Raw genomic sequence first — 22,595 nt, forward strand, 5'->3', positions numbered from 1 at the left:
AATTTGTTTCTTCCTCTACGGTATATATTACAGAAGGGACTGAATTATTTGGCTTAATCAGAAATTCCTGGAGATTTTCGTGAACTGGCCAGATACAGAAAATATTATCCACATACCTAAACCATATAACTGTAACTTTTCGGGGCAAAATTCTTGGTAAGAATTTTGTCTCAAAAAATCCCATGTAAATATTACTAAGGACAAGAGATAAGGGATTACCCATAGCCGTGCCAAACTTTTGTACAAAAAATTCCCCATTAAAACAAAATTTACTATCTTTGATACATAGCCTTACAAGATTAGTGAGGCTTGCTACACTTAACTTTCTAATTCTTTCTCCAAAAATTTTCAAGTAAATCATCTACAGGCACTTTTGTAAACAAAGAGACAACATCAAAACTAACCATAGTAAAATCAACATTCAAATTCAGACTATTCAGTCTGTTTATAAAGTCGACATTATTTTTTACATTCGTATTAGAAATGTTTCCTACCAAAGGTGTAAGAATTTTTACAAGTCATTTAGATAAATTATACGAAACTGAGCCTACTGAACTAATGATTGATCTAATAGGGTTACTGATTTTGTGTGGCTTGACTAAATCGTAGAGATATGGTAGGGAGGAGCAATGAGTGGTAAACTGTTTAATTAAATGGTCAGAGCCATTTAAAATGGATTTTATTTGTTTACTAAAATGAGAGTTCACTGTTTGTATAGGATCTGATCTCATTTTCGTGTATGTTTCACTGTCATTCAATAATGCCATTGTTTTATTTACATAGTCACTTTTATTCATTATTACCACTGCATTAGACTTATCTGCCATTGTTACTTACAATGTTTCGTCTTTTTTAAGGTTTTTGTAGGCCTGGCGAAATCTTACGGAAACATTTAGGGAAGAAGGCTTGGCCATAGCACCATACACAATACCTTTACAAATACTGATGATCTCAGGACATACATTATGACAAAATTTTTCTAAATAACAAAATGATTTTGAAATATCGACATAGTCCAGGTTGCCGTCGGAAACACCAAAGATTAATCCGCAACCCAAAGCCGCTGTCGTACCACCATCCACGTGTTTGTCTGATAAATAAATAAATATATATATATATATATATATATATATATATATATATATATATATATATATATATATATATATATATATATATTTACTTATATATATATATATATATATATATATATATATATATATATATATATATATATATATATATATATATATATATATATTATTACAGTTTACTTATTTGGTATATATATATATATATATATATATATATATATATATATATATATATATATATATATATATATATATACAGAGATTACAGTTCACTTATTTGTTTACAAAACTTTCACACAGGTCAATAGCTCTGACAGGTCAAGAAAGGGATTAAATTCAAGCACCTGTGTTTGTTCACAGACAGAAATACACATACGAACTGATACAGAACATTTGACTGAAGGTTTCATGGTTTCTCTCATGGGTTAGTCATCGCGGGATGAAGATTTTGATTATAGGTGTGTGTAGGCCTACACACATGGGGGCTTTACAATATGATTAAATTCAAATCTACTAATTCTTGCTTATTCAGTCATATATATATATATATGTGTGTGTGTGTGTGTGTACACACACATTATATATATATGTATATATATATATATATATATATATATATATATATATATATATATATATATATATATATATATATATATATATATATATATACATATATATATATATAGATATATAGATGTATATATATATATATATATATATATATATATATATATATATATATATATATATATATATATATAAATATTTATCACATCACCTTGACATTTTATTTTATATACAAACATTAATCTACAAATATCATTTAATATCCAATTCGCGCTACTTCGGGAATATCACCGAGGGAGAATTATAAGTGATAAATGGTTTGGTACCAAGGTAACTCGAACACTTAACAGTACAACCAACTACTTCCAGTCGACATTCAAATGGTTTTTTAACTGGAAGTCGTTGGTCGTAAACAGTGTAGAGAGTTCGAGTCACTAAATACCAAACCATTTATCACTTACAAGTCCCCTTCTGTGATATTCCCATAAGTAAATAAATTGGGAATCAAAAACACATGACATTTGTATATATATTTATATATATATGTATATATATATATATATATATATATATATATATATATATATATATATATATATATATATATATATATATATATATACTTTTATAAATATTACTGCTGTTTGCCCTCGATGTATTTAGGTGTAGGAATATTAGTCCGATTGACCTCGACAGAGAACATCTCTGCCTAGATCAGCCGCCGGTAGGCTAGGCAATTCAAAAAAACAATCACCGCAGTAGACAAATGGCGCCGCATAGGCTGGAAAGTTTATAAACAAAATATGCTAGGGCATTAGGGACCTAAGCCTCAGAGAGGGTTTACGCTCAATGACCCCTAGTTATGGTGGCCCATAAGCTTTATTCTATGCATTCAATGATGCCTTTGTCAAGGTCGGATTGCCCGGGCGGTGTGTCAAGAACCGCCTCATCTGGCGGGACGGCGAGGTCGGGCAGAGAGATTCCAGCGGTCACTGAACCAGGGTGACGCTGCGTGCGTGCCCGAACGATATTCTTTGTTCTTTATTACTTTTACTCCTACGTCTATCTTAATTAGTGAATTGGGAAGACTGCCAGAATACGACTCCTGAGGTCCCTCGTTTGCGCAGCGACTCAACATTCACGGTAAGTCCGATTCTTGTTGAAGCTTCGTCGATTGACTAGTACTTTTCTGTATTTCACATTTTTTCTTTGTTTTCTTCCTTCAGCCACCACTTAGGTATATGTGTTTACAAAGTCTAGATTAAGCCTAATTATTATATTGTTAGCTTCAACCCCGTTATTCCAGTAAAATACCTAGGATTTAGGGTAAGCAAAATCAGGTTAAATCTCGATGCTTTTGTATGCCTCGCGTCCGAATGTTTGGAAGAACCGTTGCGTTTAAAATCAAATTCATCTCAAATATTCTTGTTAAGGTTAATTACCCTTAACTGGCGACCTTTGGCTAATTAACGACTGTCTTTGAGGTTAACTTTTGGCTTCAAGTGGCAGGTTACGTGTAATCTTGGTTTGCAGGGCCGTAAAAATTACGTAAATTGAATAATACATGATCAACCAAGACCCTCACACGTAACATTGGCGACCTTGCGTAGAATCTAAAGTACATTTTAGAGAAAGAATCTGGAGAAAAGGAAATTAAAATTACATTAATTCCAAAAAATAAAAGTCAGATATCGAACTCCATTTCATTCTTCCAAACAAGGAACGAGGCATAATAATAAGCAGTAAAGAGAATAGTTATAATAACAAGTGTAGCGAGAATTAGCGTAGGTAGGCAAGGGTGCGCCGAGAGCAGAGCAGTCATAATTTGTAACGTTTAAGACAAAGGGCATTTTACCGTGTTCGGATCAGAGTCAAGTCGTTCAAGTAACGAATTCAAAGGCCGAATCGCGGAGCCCGTTTCATGTTCACAAAGTAATTTAGAAATCGCGTCGGCAATTCCGATCGTTATTGTTTGCATATAGCAGGAATCATTCAAAACCGTGTCAGTGAAGTAGCAAACGAACTGAAATAGTAATTTTACAATAAAGGTACCGTTCAACAACGTAAATTTACGCAGGCAAGCTAGCATTTCTCTTTTCATTCTTTTTGTTTAATGTCGGGTGAGAATACGATAACAAAAGACAAAAGTTGTTTGGTAATTTCGTTTTCCATCCTTAACGTAAAACACTATGCATGATTGGTATATTTAAAGTAAAATCTGGATACCTGCATTTGTTTAGTGCGTTGTTTTGAATTTGGTGCTAAAAGAAATACCCGCCATCTTGGATTCCTCCGCCGTGTTCGCGCGGTTGTTTTGAAATTGTTCGAACTGTTTGTGAGAGAACCGCCATTTGATGTTGTCGCGCCGGCCGAGGTTTTGAAATTTAGGCCTAACGGGACTTGGCCGCCATCTTAAGACCTTGTTATTGTCATCCGCTGTTGTGACCAGACTCTGCTCCCGAGCCACTCTTGGGTCATTTTCTTTTTTTTTTTTCTTTCCTTTGAGTGGAACCCACCTCCTAATATCTTAGCTAGAAAAACCAAAAGATAATTTAGGCAGGGAAAGATAGGCCTTAGTTAGGAGTAATACCATAACAAGTTCTTATACAGAATACCTGCTATAAAAATCATATAAAGAAAATTTAAAATTTTTACGATAAACTTTTGTGACGTCGGCTCCCAGGAAAATTAAGATAATAAAGTAATCCCTAAGGAAGCCAAGACGACGCATCTATATCATTTTATTAAGATCCATGCCATTGTGCATGTATAAAATCTTTGTTTACATGTTCTCAAGCAGCAAGAAATTCGCTGATTGAAAATCTCTCTCTCTCTCTCTCTCTCTCTCTCTCTCTCTCTCTCTCTCTCTCTCTCTCTCTCTCTCTAGTCATTCAAGTAAGCATTCCTAACCTAAGTGTACGTGACCCTCTTCAAAGAAAGAACGGCCGACACTAGGCTAATTAATTCGAATACAATAAACCAAATAAAAGAAACACCTCTGTCCCACAATAGATGAGGACAAGTTAAGAGTAATTACGATACAGTGATAAACTGTCGGTCACGAGTGAGGCCTGCTATCCAGACCGAAGCAAACAGTAGTTTTCACCCTCTGAAAAAGAAGGGGCCAGCACTGGGTTGCCAGTACTGGGACCAGCCACTCACGAGGATCTTTAAAGAAAAAAAAAAAAAAACCCAAATTCACTTTATTCCACAGTGCCAATAATTTGCAGCACTGTCATCACTTGAATAGCTTACTTCTCTCTCTCTCTCTCTCTCTTTTACCTTCCCTTTCTCTCTCATTCGATTGTTGCACTCTGCAGGGGTGTAGAGTGCCTTTCCTCCCATATAGCCTAGTTGGACTCCAGTAGAGGGTCCCTAGGAACACATTGGCACCATAAGTGCCACTAAAGAAAACAAAAAACAAAACACAACAGAAGAGAAAGTTCTTCTGGGACCTAACCTGCACCAGTGCCTAGGGATACTGAGTGCCACCAGTGTGACCTGTACACGGCACACCCAAACTACAGTGCCACCTTTTGAAAGGGTGCCACGTCATTGAAGAGACACTTCCTCGCTGCCCAAGTACGCCCAGTCGACCCGGTTAGACACCCTTCCCCACCAGAACCATGGCAGCAGAGCATTATAAAACCTTCCTGGGGCTGGGGACGGCGGCAGGTCTCACCGGCTCGGAACTTACCACCTGGGTTAAGGAGCAAGTGGACGACTTGGCCAAGCGGGAGAAGGAAGAAGCAGAGGAAGTATGAAGCCGAGCAGAGGAAGTATGAAGCCGAGCAGAGGAAGTATGAAGAAGAACGAAGGGTGTATGACGCCGAGCAAAGACCGCCCTATAGTCGAAGGCCCGATAGTCGAAGGTCCGATAGTCGAAAGTCAGCAGGCCCGATAGTCCGAAGGTCCGATAGCAAAGGCAATACTGAAGAGGAAAAAGAGAAGAAAAAAATACCAACCTACGAAGGAGACAGCATGAGTTAGCCTGCAAGGAAACTGAGTTAGCCCTAAAGGAGAAGGAGCTCGAGCTTGAGAGAGCGAAAATGGAGAATGCCGAAGCTATGGCTAGCCATCAAGCCTCCAGTCCTACACCTGCTGCATCAAACGCTCCAATTTCGAGCATCAATTCCCTAGTCCCCAAGTGGACTGAGGACGAGCCAGAAGCATGGCTGGAGGAGATCGAGGCTCTTTTGATAACTACAGCACCACGGAGACGGAGAGAGCCTTAATACTAGCCAAGCATATGGAGGGGAAAAGCCAAGGCAGCGCTTCGCTCACTGGAGAAGAGCCAGAGAGGCAACATGGCGGAAGTTCGTAGAGTCATTACAAAGGCCTGCGAGATAACCCCAGAAAAATGGAGACAACGGTTTCCGAGGTCTTGCCAAGGAAGTCGGCTGGTCTTGGACGGAATGGGCATGTCACAAAACCCAGTCCGGTGCGCTGGTTCGACTCCTTGGCCTGCACGACGTTTGAGGATCTTTTCAATCGGACCATGCTAGAAGACCTTTTCCAATGTGTGCCTGGGCCCCTTGCTGTATATCTTAACGATAAACAGCCCTCCACACTTATGGAAAGCTTGTCGCATGGCTGATTCGTGGGAAACCTTCAATCAGTCGCATAGCACCTCTCAGAAGCGAATCATCCCTCCGGCCTACCTCTCGAACTCCACTCGCCCGAAGAATGGACTGCCTAGCAAGACCCTGTGCAACTATTGCAAGAAGGGGGGCCACGCTGAAGCTGAGTGCTGATACAAACTCGGCACTAATAAGCAGCCTAACCCTACCAGCCAGAACTCCGCTCCCGATTCATCCGCTCAGCCCTCTCCTCCAACAGTTACTGCAGGCCACCGAGCCCATCCAAAAGGCCCGTGCAAATCCTGTGGGGCTGCTAGCCACTACAATGCTGGATCTCCGGCCTGTCCACATCATGTCCCCACCACCAAATTTGTCAACCTAATCAGCACTTCATTTTCTGCTGCTGGTCCGCACCGGATCCTTTACCCCGAGAGACTGGAAACCCAGTTCATCTCGGTGGCCCCTCTTCAGAGCACTAGCCTGCCCATGACCCTTCCGGTCACAGTAGACACTGCGGCAGATATTAGCCTGATCACCAGGGCCCAAGTGCCAGCCGGTGCTGTGGTTGACGAAGAAACGCGTGGGAAATGAAGTGGATAGAGGGCCACACCATCACCGTTCCCTACGGTCCAACTCCAGGTTATGACACCTTGGGGCACGCTACCCCACCGCCTTGGCGTGGTAGGTGGAATTCGGCCCGGAGTGGTCTTCTTGTTGGGTCGGGATCTTCTCTGGGAAGCCCGTTACCAACGCCACTCCGCAGCCACGTTACCTCCTCCACGGAGGCCCCAGTTAAAACTCCCAACCATGACAAACCTCCACCTTCCGGCCACCAAAGTGGTCCGCGGAAGGGGCGCCACCCAACCTATTTCAGGCCTAGCCCTCTCCAATCGCGAAGGGCTGGCCCACCAAGAGGTCCTCCCCCGCCGCGAGAGAGATTCAGGAGGAGCAGTACCGCTGCAGGACGTGCAAGCGGGCAGACCACTCCACAAATTGGGAGGGCTGCCCAAGCAAGCAACGCCCAGCGGACGCCCCCAACAAAACTCTAGGAGAGGCTACGATCTCCTGCTGGGACAGGAATCTCTGCCGCAGCCAAACCCAAGTCGTCCGAGAGGTATTGCACCTCTGGACCCCTTGTCAGGCATGCCTGACCTCAACTGCTGCCAGTGCCACTTGCAAGCACTGAGCAGTGCCAGACTCCGTCCGCCACGGACGTTGAGCTACCAGTGGAAAAGGCCCCCATGCCGGGTCTAAATCATGAGGCGAATCCTCCTCCGGGAGATTTAGGATTCCCCATGCAGCTGATCATTGCGACTGGAGAGCCTCCAGCACCCGAACCTTCTTCTTCGCAAAATTTGACTCCAGGGGATGAACCCCTGGAGGATCGAAATGGTACCCCTTCCTTGGAAGACCAGGAACTGGCATCCTCGGATGCCGAAGTCGAGATCGCTCTCGCTCCGGTTGTCGCAGCAGCCGGAGTAGGGAGTCCTCCCGCAGCTTTTGCAGTTGCCCCTGACTTCGCGCCCGCTAGCCCTTCTGGCCTGTCCCCGGAGTCGGTGCTCTCATCACCTGCTGGGCCAGCTACTGATAGGCCTTGGAGGAACCCGAAGAAGAAGAAGAAGGGGCGGAAGAGAGCCCAGTAGTTGCCGAGCTATAAGCTCCTCCTGGCACTAGTGCCCTCTCGGCACAGTGCCCTAACATCTAAGAGTGATCCTGGCCCCTTGCCCAGAGAAGGTAGCCAGTGTGATCTCTTCCTTTTATTTGTACCTAGCCTAGGCCACCTTAAAGTACGGTACATCAATTTAGTAACCTTGTTCCTTCCACTTACCACCGAGCCGCAGTAATCATGTAAGTAGCATAACTAATTTCAGTAATCTTAACTATTGTGAAACGAGCCACGATGCTCGTGACACGCATGGCCTAAGACCTCAGTGAGGCACCCATTTATCATATGAGGCAACCCTCATGAATTAACTAGTAAATTTTAATTGTATTAAACATAAACCATGTTGTAATTTAGTTAGAATATTAACTCTTATGTTGGTGCTACGGTCGGGTTAGGATAGGTTAAGCTAGGGAATATCATAGAATGTACCACTAGGCTAGGTCTAAAACACATCATGATTGTAGGAGGTAGCCTATAATAACCGTGAGCACCTTCTAGTACTATTATAATTAGGTTAAGTAGTGATTATAGCTCATATCCTATCTAGGGTTAGGTAGTTCTGTAGCTAGGTAGGCTAACCAGGACTAATCTGCTCAGGGGAAGGAGAGTAACCTACGAGAGGCGAACAGCTTGCTTAGTATAGACCTTCACGCCCGAAAAGGGAATGAAGGCCCTCTTAAGGGGGGGAGCTTTTATAAATATTAATGCTGTTCGCCCTCGATGTATTTAGGTGTAGGAATATTAGTCCGATTGACCTCGACAGAGAACATCTCTGCCCCGCCGGTAGGGTAGGCAATTCAAAAATAACAATCACCGCAGTAGACAAATGGCGCCGCATAGGCTGGAAAGTTTATAAACAAAATATGCTAGGGCATTAGGGACCTAAGCCTCAGAGAGGGTTTACGCTCAATGACCCTAGTTATGGTGGCCCTTAAGCTTTATTCTATGCATTCAATGATGCCTTTGTTAAGGTCGGATTGCCCGGGGCGGTGTAAGAAACCCGCCTCATCTGGCGGGAACGAAGCGAGGTCGGGCAGAGAGATTCCAGCGGTCACTGAACCAGGGTGACGCTGCGTGCGTGCCCGAATGATATTCTTTGTTCTTTATTACTTTTACTCCTACGTCTATCTTAATTAGTGAATTGGGAAGACTGCCAGAATACGACTCCTGAGGTCCCTCGTTTGCGCAGCGACTCGACATTCACGGTAAGTCCGATTCTTGTTGAAGCTTCGTCGATTGACTAGTACTTTTCTGTATTTCACATTTTTTCTTTGTTTTCTTCCTTCAGCCACCACTTAGGGTATATGTGTTTACAAAGTCTAGATTAAGCCTAATTATTATATTGTTAGCTTCAACCCCATTATTCCAGTAAAATACCTAGGATTTAGGTAAGCAAAATCAGGTTAAATCTCGATGCTTTTGTATGCCTAGCGTCCGAATGTTTGGAAGAACCGTTGCGTTTAAAATCAAATTCATCTCAAATATTCTTGTTAAGGTTAATTACCCTAACTGGTGACCTTTGGCTAATTAACGACTGTCTTTGAGGTTAACTTTTGGCTTCAAGTGGCAGGTTACGTGTAATCTTGGTTTGCAGGGCCGTAAAAATTACGTAAATTGAATAATACATGATCAACCAAGACCCTCACACGTAACAATACATATATACAGTATATAGAATATATATATATATATATATATATATATATATATATATATATATATATATATATATATATATACATTATTATAGGTATAGATTATTACTGTGCAACATGCTACCTCTTACCTGAGATAATTCTGCATCCAATGGGGGGCCACACTTATAACCAGACTAAAAGGAGTCAATTCAAAATTAATTTAAATGGGTCCTAGGGGAAAATCAGTGTTTCACTTAATAAGTTATAATTACACAAATCAGAAGAAACATATACATAAGCTTAAATCACCAGCTCCATGGACACGTAGTTAAGTTAAATAACAAAGCAAAATTGTGCCACTAACAAATCAGATATGCTATGAGAAAACCTATAAGATTAAATTAAAAGTAAGCAGGATCTTGCAGTATATGTACTTAAAATAAATTAATCTTCAGATTCCAAATCTTGAAGGACTGTTCTCAAAGTTGGTAGTTGAGAGGAAGAGGGATCATGGGAGCTGGCAAGTACACAGCAACACGATCGCCTATTCTGCAATACAGAACCACACTATCACTTTGATTGCTACAGCAAATAAAACGTTCAATTTGGGAATGCTTAAGACTGAGAGAGAATCTTTCAAAATCAAATGAAATGCAAACTGGAGAAACACTTACGGTTTAGGTAACACAAGTAAAGATTATACCACTTCACTTAGGTTCTTAAGGAGGTTGCAAGGGAATAAATATTAGAGAGCAATGGAAATACAGTAAAAGGATATGTGCCGAACAACTTCTAGATCCACACTTTACCTTAGTCTTTGGACGAGACGTCTTGAGATCATACCAGACTTGTCTTTGATAAATGGGTCTTATGGCATGATCAGATCCATTCAACACAACAAAAGTGATTGTGTGGGGAAAGGGTTGTTGAAAGAGTGCCAACTGATAAGCAGTCTGTGTAGCTGGCGTGTCACAAACTGGCTCGGGCCTCTGGCCTGAACTCCTTATATGCCCCTGGTTCCCACCTTTTCTTTAGCTAGCTGGCTTGGGTCAATCGTGGGTGAACCCCATTACTGGTCCGGCGATGCCCAATGTCCATGTTTTTGGTTTGTGCCTGGAGAAGAAAGCGTACGGCAGAACAAAGGTTTTGACAGTGAGGAATACAAGGAGGGGTCATTAAAGTTGGAGAGAGGCAGAGGGAGCCAAGCATTATGGACCTTCCATTCCCTATTTTTCTTGTAATCACAAGCACACTTGTAACAATATATATATATATATATATATATATATATATATATATATATATATATATATATGTATGTATATATATATCTATATATGTGTGTCTATAAACATATATAATGTATATGAAATATATATATATATATATATATATATATATATATATATATATATATATATATATATATATATATATAATATAATGTATATATATTTATTTATATACATATGTATATAAATAAATATATTAATATATATATGTAAATATATTAATATATATATATATATATATATATTGGACCCTATATATATATATATATATATATATATATATATATTATATATATTTATATTTTATATATACAGTATATATATATATATGCATATATACATACTGTATATATAAATGATCAGAAAGGAAAGAAGTCAAGAAGAACCTGAGGAAAATAAAAGGTTCCTAGGAATTTACGTTATTAAGAGGAAAAGAATCATACAGATACTTGTGCACAGCAGCAGTATAGTCGTGGCTGAGGCGTCTGTCCGTTCTCTGATAATGATTCTGGCGACCAAAACTAGTAGGGAGAGGATGATATTATTCTTTCTGGCCAAATTTCTGTAAAAGTGCATTTCTGTAACTTGTTGGTAAGCTTTCTGATATTCAAGTCTATTCCGATATCTGTCCCCAAATATGGTTTGCGTAAATTTGCACTTAAATAAATCTATTATATATATATATATATATATATATATATATATATATATATATATATATATATATATATATGCAACATGTGTGTGTGTATGTATGTATATATCTGTATGTATACAAACACACACACACACACATATATATATATATATATATATATATATATATATATATATATATATTGTCACGAAGTGTATCAAGTACCTGGTTATTACACAACTATTCATAAAATCCAAAAACTTACCTCACCTCAGCCAAATACCTGAACCCTCAAAAGAATAGAATTACAACTGAACACTCTAAAGGTAACAGCAATCCCTTAAAACTTGCTTATCACTTGAAAAATCAAATTAAGTTTATCAAGTTATGTTTGAGGTATTGAGATATGCTAGATAAAAAAGGGCATCACTCCATCAAACAAATATAATTGTTTCCCTGGTCTTAATTCACTTCAAAAAAATACTGAAGGAGAACAAAACATGTTTATCACTTACCTTGTGCATACACAAATAACCCTATTCACTGGTGGTTAAAAATGAAACATTGTGCTCTTAAAACTTCAAATACAAAAATTTATTTCTAACTTCAAAAGTTATAATTAGAATTCACAGTCTGAAAAAATTTACCATTACTTGAAAACAACTTAAGATTTAGTTAATTCTTAAACAAGATTAATTCACAAAACTTTAACTTATCAAGAAATTATGTTACTAAGCAAAATTCAAACTATTAAGATTTACTCCAGATTTGAAAAAGAAATCTTAATAAATGAAAATCAAATCAAGTGTGCAATGTTAAAGCATCAACACATATAAAGTGCTAACCAAATAAATGTTAAATTACCAACACAAAACTTTGGGTAAAACTATGAAATTGTAAACACAAGAACACACAAAAAAATGTAAAAACAAGAACATACAAAAAATGCACAAAAGGTTTATCAACAGTAATTTCACTAAAATCTCTTTTACCATGGTAAAAAATAAGTAAAAAAACCACTTTACCTTATACAAAGGGAGAGAGACACCAACCTCTACAAAGTCTCACTCTGGACTGATCAGTTTGCCAAAAATCTTCTGTGAGATTAAACCAGGGTTGCCAGTTAGGCATTTTTGGAAAGAGGTCACCCTGGAAATCTTCCCTGGGAAAGAAAGGAATAAACATAGTTTCTTCCCCTGAAGAAGGGAAAAAAGATAAGGAAATGATTCTCTGGCTCAGAGAGGGATCTTTTACCCTGTCCTCTTGTCTGCTTGATTGACAGGGGTTTCCTGTATGCACACTTGTACAAACACAGAGGTGAACCAGTGATACTCTCGCCCTGGTCAACAAATATTATCTAGGCCTGTCACCTCACCTCCCTTTTGGCCGACAACTTATGTGCTTTTGGACTTCCTTTCAAAATGGATGGTAATTACTCTGGTTGAACACCTGACAGCTGTGTAAACTTCACCAGTACCCTGGCTGGACACCTGAGTCCACAAGAGCCAGCTGTACAAACATAATCCTAACAGCAAAATGTATTTTAGTTCTAAAATTACACGGTCAAAGCAAACCCTTAGCATCTCCAACAAACACTATTATCATAGTTATCACAGAAATACATGACAAACACAAGAGAAAATATATAAACATTGCATAAAAACATACATACTACAAAATCACCTCGTTACATTTCACAACACATGAGAAATATAAAAGAAAATATATCAAAATTATATAAAACACATTAAATTTGCAGAAAACATACATACCACAAGTCTATATCATTTAGAATATATATACATATATATATATATATATATATATATATATATATATATATATATATATATATATATATATATATATGTGTGTATTTTACAAATTTCCCTGGGGTTATATATGATTTCTAGAGATTTTTACAGGCTGGCAACGGAAACTTTATTTATTTGGCCTTGGAGTTCTGACTTACGTAAAGGGATATCATAAAAAACAAAGAACAAGGGATGATTTTAGGAGCTGAAGGCTCTGCTTCATAAGGAAATGTTACGTAAACACTTGGGATAAATTAAGGAATTATATTTACAAAAGAAAAGCATTAGAAGGGAAAATGGGTAATTGAATTGTTAAAGGGTTTGCAATGCCTGAAGATCCTCCTACTGGAGTCTTGAATAAGGGCAAGGCACAGTCCAAGATGAGTCCACTGCAACTTGGTCCCTCTGCAAGAGAGATTTACACATTACACACCAGTAAAGGAAAACATAACACAGAATATGATTCGAGTCTGCATTGAGGGTGCCAAGGACTCAAGGAATAACTGAATACTTTACACTGGAACATGAAACACTGCAAAATGCACTGAACAAATGACACAAGGATGAGAAAACAATACTGGCACTCGGTAACACTTCAAAAGGGCAAACGGTCGTGACTAAAAAGGCACCCACTTATACTTTACTTTAAAGGGGGGGTTAGCGGGGCTCTGGTGTAGAATGACGGCGGGCATTCACACATGTGACATCGTACTCAGGTTCCTGGGTAGGTCCTTTCGAGGATGACTGTAGTACTGGGGTCACGTCAGAAGTCTGCTGTGGACATCTGGGTGGAAGGGTGGAGGGTGACCTCTCAGCAGCTTGTATCACTCGCCCGCGTGTATGGCTAACTGCAAAGATGCCTCTGGCCAAGGCCCTTTTTAAGGCCTCTGTCGAGAGTAGGGGCCCTGATGTCGGGCTCGTGTGGTGACCGTGCCCAAGATGTGTCATCTTCCAGGTATCTTGACCATCTGCTTGTATCTCCCCAGGTGTCCTGTGGAAAGACAATCCAGCCAACTCAACCTGCCTTTAGAAAGGTTGTTTTAAGCAGCTTGGTTGGGCACCCAGCCTCTCACCTTTGCCCCTTCGACCGTGCCACCTAAATGTCTGTTTCAGGTAAAGAAAAGGGACAGATCGAACTGTTGGTAACTTTAATTGTTTTGATATCTAGGTCCACTAGGATCAGCTATGCAGCAACGATTCTACTCTCAATAACTAAGAGCAAATTAAGGGTCGGCTGTGCAGCAACTAGTAATTATAATATATACATAATATATATATATATATATATATATATATATATATATATATATATATATATATATATATATATATATATATATATATATATATATATATATATATATATATATATATATATATATATATATATGTATGTATGTATATGTATATATACATATATATATAAAGTATATATGTATGTATGTATATATATATATATATATATATATATATATATATATATATATAAATATACAGTTTGTACATTTATCTGTGCGTCCATGTTGCGCTGAATTTTAATTTACACAACCTGGGATTTCTGTAAGGATAATTAAAATGTAAAAAAATTAAGTAATTTATTGTATTTGCTGAGTATCCTAATTCATCCAGGTGCTGAAGCGGCAGCTAATACACAAGTTTGACCATCGTGAAGTAAGGGGGAACCGCAGTAATTCAGCCTCTTCCAAATACCTTAAAATGTTACCAAATGCCTAATTATATACTACACAACGATCGTATAAATATATATTTAAATCCAATTATTATGTGAAGCACGTTTAACACTTGGCATGTTGCATACCTTGGAAAACTTAAGTAAAATAAATATATATCCACAGTCCAAACTGGAGTCCACGTAGTACAATTTATGATATCCCTGAAAGGGTACGAAAACTCGTTACAAATTTGAAAGGTATGAAAAAATAAAACTTAATAAAGAAAGTAAGCGCTGATAATTGGAAGGCAATTTTATATGGGATGGCATTATCCCTCTAAATGATTTCGGATTGACATAAAAAAAACTCCCCCTGAGTTTTACAGACCCACCGATATCATTCTGGGAAGAAGGTGAAGTACGTGTAGAGGTAGACTGCGATGAAGGAAAGCTTCTTCCTGGTTGGGGTTAAACCTAGTTTACATGGCGATAATACTCTTCGTTACTTCAAAGGACATGTAGAAAGTGTTCTTCGTCACGTTAAATGGGTAGCTGTGCAATGTGTATTCTTATATCAAGAACAGGAGCTCGAGTAACTGAGTTACTAGACCCTTTGCGATGGAATACTCCTTCGTGACTTGCTTAAGTTTCCGTCAACCTCAGGAAGAAAGCAAAGCATTAATGCCTGGTTAGGTTAAAAACGGTCGCCGGAAGGCAGTGAGCTGTTAATCAACCAAGGGGGCAGTTAAATACTTGAAACTAAGCTAACTGTCTTCCAGTGACCATGCTACTTAAAACAAATACAAATTCCATTTGGAATTTCAGTACACTGCGGGGGAACGAATCCAAAATAATCTTTTGGATTTTGCCAAATACATTATATACAATACATACAAATTTAAATTTATCAGTTTATAAATTCAACATTTCAGATGTTTTTCTCCGGCTTTCCACTGCAGCTTTTCTTTTAGGCCTCTCAGAAGCTGGTGATAATTTGTCAATGTTGTGCAAGTCATTGGACTTTAAGTCCACATCATCGTCTAAGGAAAGATAAGGTATTAGATTATTAACATGGAGTTTACAAAACTTGTCTGGTACGGCCTTTGAAAACTATTGCATGTGTAGTTTCCCCAATATCATTTGTAAAAGTTTCTTTATTCGACCTAGAGGATAATTGTTAATCTTCGTATTATCTTCCTTAATCAAAACAATGTCACCTATTTTTAGAGGATGATGAGTCACAGGGCGATATCTACCCTTTCTATCAACCGCCTGGCTTAAAAGAGTCTGCATAAACTTATGATGGTAAATATCTATAAGTTTACTCTAATCCTAGACAACTGTTCAAATTTATTAGTAGTTACACAAGGAACGAATTCTTCATCCTCAGGTAAAGGTTGTAAATCTGGAATGACATTCAGGAAGAAAGCTCATACCCTCTTATTAACATTTCAGGTGTTATTGGTTCAGGAAGGTCTTCCGCTGCACTATCCCTAAGAGCCTCTTTAAAAGATATTGGCCGTCTGTTTACCAAGTGGACAACTTGACATACAGTAAACTCAAAATCAAAGAAAGAAAGAATATTGTTCTTGATGGACCCATATAAAACCTCTTTGTTAACTTGACACAAAACCTCGACAATGGATCCTAACTGACTACACCCTTTAAAATACTGTTGAAAAGTCAAAGGTTTAACACTTCGCTCCTCAAAATACAATTGAGTGTGGGGATCATTCAAAAATGAAGTTATAACATTAGCTCCTGCAACTATTTGTGACCCTAGGTCACTAATGCATAACTGTGGAATGCCAAACTCGAAGCAATGAAGAGAAAATGCCCTAAGAAAATCTGGCACACCAAGTGTTCTACAAATTTTCAAATTAACTGCACGAGACCAAGTGCAAGTAAAACATAATAGCCATACCTTAACATTTTCTTTCTCCAGTTTAACTGTAAAAGGACCTATATAATCAACGAAAATATTGCCGAAAGGTACAGCTGGTGGGTCTTCCCTGAATTCCCTGTAACAATTTTGATTTAAATCGACAGGTCGTGCATTAAATCTCTTGCAGTGAACACATTGCCTCAGAACCTTTTTTACCAATGAAAAATTTCTAGGAATAAAATAGTGTCTTCTGAGTTCAGCAAGAACAGCATAGCACCCAGAATGAGCTAATTTATGATGAATATCAAGTATAATTAACTTAGTTAAATGGCTGTCTCTAGATAATAGAATAGGAAATTTTTTCTCATTCTTAAATTTGCTCTTCACTCTCAAAATGCCATTGTTATCAACAAACACATTCAACTGAGAAACTATACCTGGTATATCCTTTACTGCAGAAAAACCTTTGGAAAAATGTTCTAAAACATCAGCAAAGTGATTTTGTTGATCATTCAAAATCAAACGGACAAGAGCTAAAGAGAAAAAATTCTTTTCTTGTACATCAACTTGCCTTCTCACTTTAGCTTTCCATTTGTGTATGCATATTATACACCGACGGTACAGCAAAACAAGTCTTCGGAAGTCTGAAAAATCAGAAATATTCACCAAGCATTCTCTCTTAACTAAAGGAACAGAGATATTCATGTAATTTGCTGAAAGATAATCCTCTTTAGGAATAGTGAACTGCAAGTCAGGTGTCCGAATATTAGTCAGGTCCGTGCCTGAAAGAAAACAAGATTTCATCAACAATTTATATGACGTGCACCTGGTTACCATATCCGCAGGATTCTCCTTGCCATTAATAAAGCCAAATTGAACAGGATATGTTTCACAAAGTTTTTGTATGCTGTAAATTCTGTTCATTACAAAAGTAGAACATTGGTTCATTTTCTTAAGTAGAAGAGAAGAACTTATTAACCATTGCAGGGCACAAGAAGAATCTGAAAATAGACAAATCTTTGTCACCTTTATAGGTTTTATGCAACTGGGACCAGCAAGATCCAAATAAAGATCAATAGATTGTTCAACTCCTAGATTAATGGCGTGGATCTCTAAAGATGGTATGGATTTACCTTTCAATTGGGTATTAACCAACCGATTTTTAGCATTCACAAAGGTAAGTTTGCCAGACTCAACATTCAGTAGATAAATGACACACCCATATATGTCACAACTGGCATCAGTAAAAACAATTATATGATACTCACCATCCCTTCGACCCACAAAACGAGTTATTTTAAGAGGGGGCGATGAATTACACTGCCTACAGATATTCCTCCAGTCTTTGAGCTGTTGACTGTTAAGAGTCTGATCCCAATTCAAACCCTTTTGACACTGCAAATTATGCATATAAAGCCTACATCGGTTAAATAAAGGCAAGTTGAAACCAAATATATCAAACTGGGAGGCAATGGACCTAAGAATTAATCTTTTAGTGTTAGCTCCTGGGTCAAGGTTAATTGGCCTAGTGAAAATATCATCCGAAAGTCTATTCCATTCAAGCCCAAACAATTTATTGACTTCAGGAGTAAGAACTGACTGATCTATGTCAGACTGCAGATCAATATCATTGGTTACCAGCTGCTGAGTTTCAAATTTAAAGGGTCTGAATATGTCATCTAACTGCTTGTAGGCCCACCTCAGGTCATCAGAGCTGCTCATGGTAATAGGACCATTATCCATATATATTAAGGCATAAATAAGTTTCTTCAGTTCATCAATTCTTGAATCATTACTGGAAGTTAAAATTAACATATAATACAATGAAGCCATCAAAAGAAATGGGCTACACCGAAGTCCAAATGAAAGCCTGACATTTTTATAAGCAACGGGGGTGTAATCACCTGCGCTGACATTCCGAAACCAAAAGAACAATAGTCTAGACTGATCAATTTCACTTAAAGCCAACATACTGAAAGCTTTCTTCAGATCAAAAATCAAAATTTTTCATCAAACCCGATATTAAGATATGCAGAAGAAAACTTTTGATTCGGGTTAGGTCCAGCATACATACAATGATTATGTGACAGTGACAGTTTGTTAGAGGATTCCTGCAAATTAGAAAGAAACACTATGCGACACTTCATAGTGTCCCTTTCTTTCTTAAAAACTGGCATATGAGGTAAGAATGAGTAGTTAGGTATTCAGCCTTAAATACTTCCAAGTCAAAATTGGTTCAATAATTCCCGTATTTAATTGCTCCTTTATGTAGTTATCCACCAACTGCAAGGAACCTTTCTTACGAAGTAATTTTTCAAATTTGATTGAAGAATAGCCTTGGAAAGCGACTCATTTCTCGAAAGAAGGTGTGATACCTTCCCATTCCATAACAAGGGAACAACTATACGTCCATCACTTCTCGTGTGCAAATTTCTCAAAGTGTAGTCCACGAGAGAATTATTGAGCTGATTAGATTCATCACTGTAAACTTTCTGATCATAGTTCAAATAAAATTGGCTCTCCATATTCAGGATTTGATCAGTTGCTTCTTGCAGTTTCCTATCAATAATAGTTCCTTTATCTGAAAGTACAGTGAAAGAACAATTTGTCGTCATGTCATTGAGCTCGTTAAATTCATCATTCATAGATATATACTAGTAGCTAGAAAATAAGAATGGCAAGGGATATTATAATATGTACCTTTTTCAGCATTAGAATTTTCGCCCCTTAGTGGTTTCGAGGCTAAACTATCATTACCATTAAGTGAAGTAAGATTAATTAGGAACCTATCAAGATTCCCCATAAGCATTATTCCTAAAGTAGTCTCAATATACACAGACGAATTAGGACTCCCTATCACTATATCTCTTCCCAAAAGACAATGTGAAAAATCTACTCCTAACAAAAGCTGAACGTCATCAATGCCCTGAGAATTGGCTGATAAAAGCTTGTCAGCAAATACAAAATTTTTACTCTGCATTATACTAACTACCTGACCAAGACAAGGTAAACTTAATTGCAGGTTTATAGAGGGTACAACTAGAGCAGAAATAGCAAAGATTTCATTCCCCAGCTTTATAGGAACTTCAACAAGACTAGTAGAATATTCCTTTTGACCATTAAACCCTTTCACAGTAAGTTTTACATTGGTAGTCAAAGACTTCAAATTATAAGAGGAAGCTAACTTGCTAGATATAAAAGTATTTTGTGACCCTGAATCCTTAAGACCCCTGTAAAGCCTATTTTGACCATTTATACAAAATGTGAAAGTAGGGAGAACTGTACCTGTGGTAACATTTGGCAATACTGCTATCCCACTGCTTGCTTCCTTGGAAGACTCTTTTTTACTATTACAACTGTCAGGACTAAGTTTCCAACAAAGATACTCCATGTGATACTGCGAACAATGTGAACAGGGTCTTCGAAATCTGAACTTACATGCTTCAGTGAAATGATTAAAATTACCACATTTTACACAACCTTTATGCAAATTTAATAAATAAATTTTAGCAGAAGGGGTGGCATACTTAGTACACTTGTAATTTAAATGATCACTGTCAGAAATACCGGCCTTAGAACAAAAATTACAAGCTTTGGCGGGAACAGTCTTAGTTTTAAGAGCCATGGTACTAGTCTTTTCCTGTAATGGCTTTGAATGAGCTACAACTTTATCCCTGACAGACAATTTACCTTTCGTCTGACCCTGTTCATACCTTTCACATGCTGTAAAGAAATTATCTACGATTTGCTTTAGTGATGGATGAGTCACATTAGTGATATGAACCAGGTGAGACTTAAATCTATCATTCATTGCAGACCAAACAAAATATCTAACAACCTCATCAACATCAATATGCAAATATTTGAAATTTTCGACTATATTTCTAAGTTCTGATAAGAAGACAAAAGGGTCCTCTCCTTCTTTGAGATTTAGACAAGTCAATTTCTTAATTACAGCAGACTTTCGTAATTCAGTTGAGGCAAATGCCTGAGTCAGTAAGTCTTTGGCATCGTTGTAACTTTGTTTGTCGGCCTCCAATGAACCAAGTAAACATTTAGCCCTACCTTCTACTTGTTGCTTCAAAAGTAAGAGCAAGTCCCTGTCTGGATAATTAAAACTCTGGGTCGTGGTTTCAAATTCTCTAATGAATCTCAAAAAATCCTCACCTTCCTTACTTTGGAATTTTGGCAGAGGGGCAGTGGGTTGCCTCAAAAGACTCCTAGCAATATCAGTAGTTAATGAAAGTGGAGGGCTTCCAGCATTTACACTTACATCCAACAAAGGCAAAATACCTGAAATTTTATCATGGTAAGACTGACACGCTGAAAGCTCAGCTTCCAAATCCTCTTCTCTAAATTCCCCTGAAAATTTTTGAGTCTGTATTTTAGAATCCAAGTCACTTAATCGCTTCCTATAATCCAGGAGAATACCTCGCTCAGATACTTTAGCAGTATTATCTAATGAAGGGTACTGCGAGGAACGGTTGGCACAATCTGTAACCTTTTTCCTAACAATCTTACGCTGACCAATTAGCACTACCAATTCAGCCATTATGACTACAAATAAACAAACAAGCACCAATATATAAAAAGTATAATCAATACAATACACAACGAAAATTTTCTAAACAAAATAGTGAACACCACTTAATACAAATAACGTTATTACGAAGCAAAAACCTCAAAGTAACGCGAGAAATGGGAGCACTCAAATACGTACTAAATTATTCGCAAAAAGGATAAACAAACTATGAACCGCATAAATAGTCCACAAAGAACTTTAAATCAATTGCCAAGTAAACGATAAACTCACTTACGAATTCGTAAAAATAGTACACTGAACTCTTCTTAAACAGTAAAAAATGAATTAAAGAATTAAGCAAATTAAAGCCCCCCCAGGTAGAAACCTCCAACACACCGCAATTCACGTCTTGTATCACGTACCTAACCTATAATGCTTTGTCCTATCACGGTCGCCATGCGCTGAATTTTAATTTACACAACCTGGGATTTCTGTAAGGATAATTAAAATGTAAAAAAATTAAGTAATTTATTGTATTTGTTGAGTATCCTAATTCATCCAGGTGCTGAAGCGGCAGCTAATACACAAGTTTGACCATCGTGAAGTAAGGGGAACCGCAGTAATTCAGCCTCTTCCAAATACCTTAAAATGTTACCAAATGCCTAATTATATACTACACAACGATCGTATAAATATATATTTAAATCCAATTATTATGTGAAGCACGTTTAACACTTGGCATGTTGCATACCTTGGAAAACTTAAGTAAAATAAATATATATCCACAGTCCAAACTGGAGTCCACGTAGTACAATTTATGATATCCCTGAAAGGGTACGAAAACTCGTTACAAATTTGAAAGGTATGAAAAAATAAAACTTAACCCTTTGATTTCGGTTGTAACGTATACGACGCATTTAATAAACTGGCCCGGAACACTGTTGTGTCGTATACGAGCACCGGTAATTTCCTTTTATGTGAAGGACTGATGATTGAAATACTGGCCTCTTTTTCTTGGATATGGTAACAGTCTGTCAGTTGCCATACAGTGAATTCATATAAATTCACGTGTTTCCTAAAATTCATTAGTCTTCATCAAGATGTCACAGGAGGACGGGTCAAGGGTACGACATCCTCGAGTTGACCGCCGGCAGATCGAGAGAAGAGCTCTCGACGAGGATAACTATTTTATAGACCTTCTCGACTCATTTTCTGGATATGAAAAT

At 37.9% G+C, this 22,595-nt stretch overlaps 1 protein-coding gene and 1 long non-coding RNA gene across 2 annotated transcripts; both read right to left on the minus strand.

The window, feature by feature from the left end:
* Nucleotides 1–14,872: 14,872 nt before the first annotated feature.
* On the minus strand, nt 14,873–16,041 carry LOC136834553 (uncharacterized). Its single transcript, XR_010851852.1, has 2 exons — nt 15,110–16,041; nt 14,873–15,000 (listed from the first exon to the last, which is right to left on the minus strand). It is a non-coding gene; the product is annotated as an uncharacterized lncRNA (long non-coding RNA).
* A 338-nt stretch (nt 16,042–16,379) lies between these two features.
* LOC136834673 (uncharacterized) lies at nt 16,380–18,818 on the minus strand. The gene has a single exon (XM_067097260.1). The coding sequence runs from the start codon at nt 18,816–18,818 to the stop codon at nt 16,380–16,382; it is 2,439 nt and encodes an 812-aa protein (XP_066953361.1).
* Nucleotides 18,819–22,595: the final 3,777 nt, after the last annotated feature.

The sequence above is a fragment of the Macrobrachium rosenbergii genome, chromosome 54 (assembly GCF_040412425.1).
Source record: "Macrobrachium rosenbergii isolate ZJJX-2024 chromosome 54, ASM4041242v1, whole genome shotgun sequence".
Lineage (NCBI taxonomy): Eukaryota > Metazoa > Arthropoda > Malacostraca > Decapoda > Palaemonidae > Macrobrachium > Macrobrachium rosenbergii.

Coding starts and splice junctions, on each gene's coding strand:
- LOC136834673 (XM_067097260.1), bottom strand. CDS start 18,818: ATGTTGGCTTTAAGTGAAATTGATCAGTCTAGACTATTGTTCTTTTGG.